The 461-nt window shown below is 48.4% G+C and overlaps 1 protein-coding gene across 1 annotated transcript in view; it reads right to left on the reverse strand.

Annotated features, from left to right (window-relative positions):
• Positions 1–2: 2 nt before the first annotated feature.
• Positions 3–461, reverse strand: part of TMEM8C (transmembrane protein 8C) — a gene marked incomplete at its 3' end in the record, with an annotated part of 7,484 nt that continues 7,025 nt past the window's right edge. Inside the window, exon 5 of the mRNA XM_009574880.1 lies at positions 3–29. Coding sequence (XP_009573175.1) covers positions 3–29 — 27 coding nt within the window. The remainder of the gene's footprint in view (positions 30–461) is intronic.

The raw sequence follows: 461 nt of genomic DNA on the forward strand, positions 1-461 counted from the left end.
AAGTTGTGCAGGTAGGTGTAATCCCACTCCTGCAAGCGGGGAGAGCGTTGTTGAGACCTGCCGGGGCCGCGGGAGCAGCGGTGCCGGGGAGCTCTGCGTTAGGTACAAAACATTAGGTTTCTACAAGTAGCCAAAAGGAAAGGAATAAAAAAAATTCCTGAGCCTTCTGCCTCTTTTTGCTGTCAGAGAAGAAAGGATTTCCAGCCTTAAAAAAAAAAACAAAGTGGATTTAACACATTCCAATTTGCACATTTCCCAATTCTTGAATGAAGTGTTTCATTACCCCGCAAAGGACGCGGCGGCGAGGCCGGGGCGCGGGGGGAGGCGGTTTCTGCTAAGTGACATTTTTATGTTCTGCTAGAATTTGCAATTACTAAATGCTTTGAAAAATAATCCTTGGGGATGACTGTGAGGTTGTATCTAGCAGCTCCCAATGCACAGAGCAGCCGTAACGGCGGGGG

Source organism: Fulmarus glacialis, unplaced genomic scaffold (genome assembly GCF_000690835.1).
Source record: "Fulmarus glacialis isolate BGI_N327 unplaced genomic scaffold, ASM69083v1 scaffold31723, whole genome shotgun sequence".
Classification (NCBI taxonomy): domain Eukaryota; kingdom Metazoa; phylum Chordata; class Aves; order Procellariiformes; family Procellariidae; genus Fulmarus; species Fulmarus glacialis.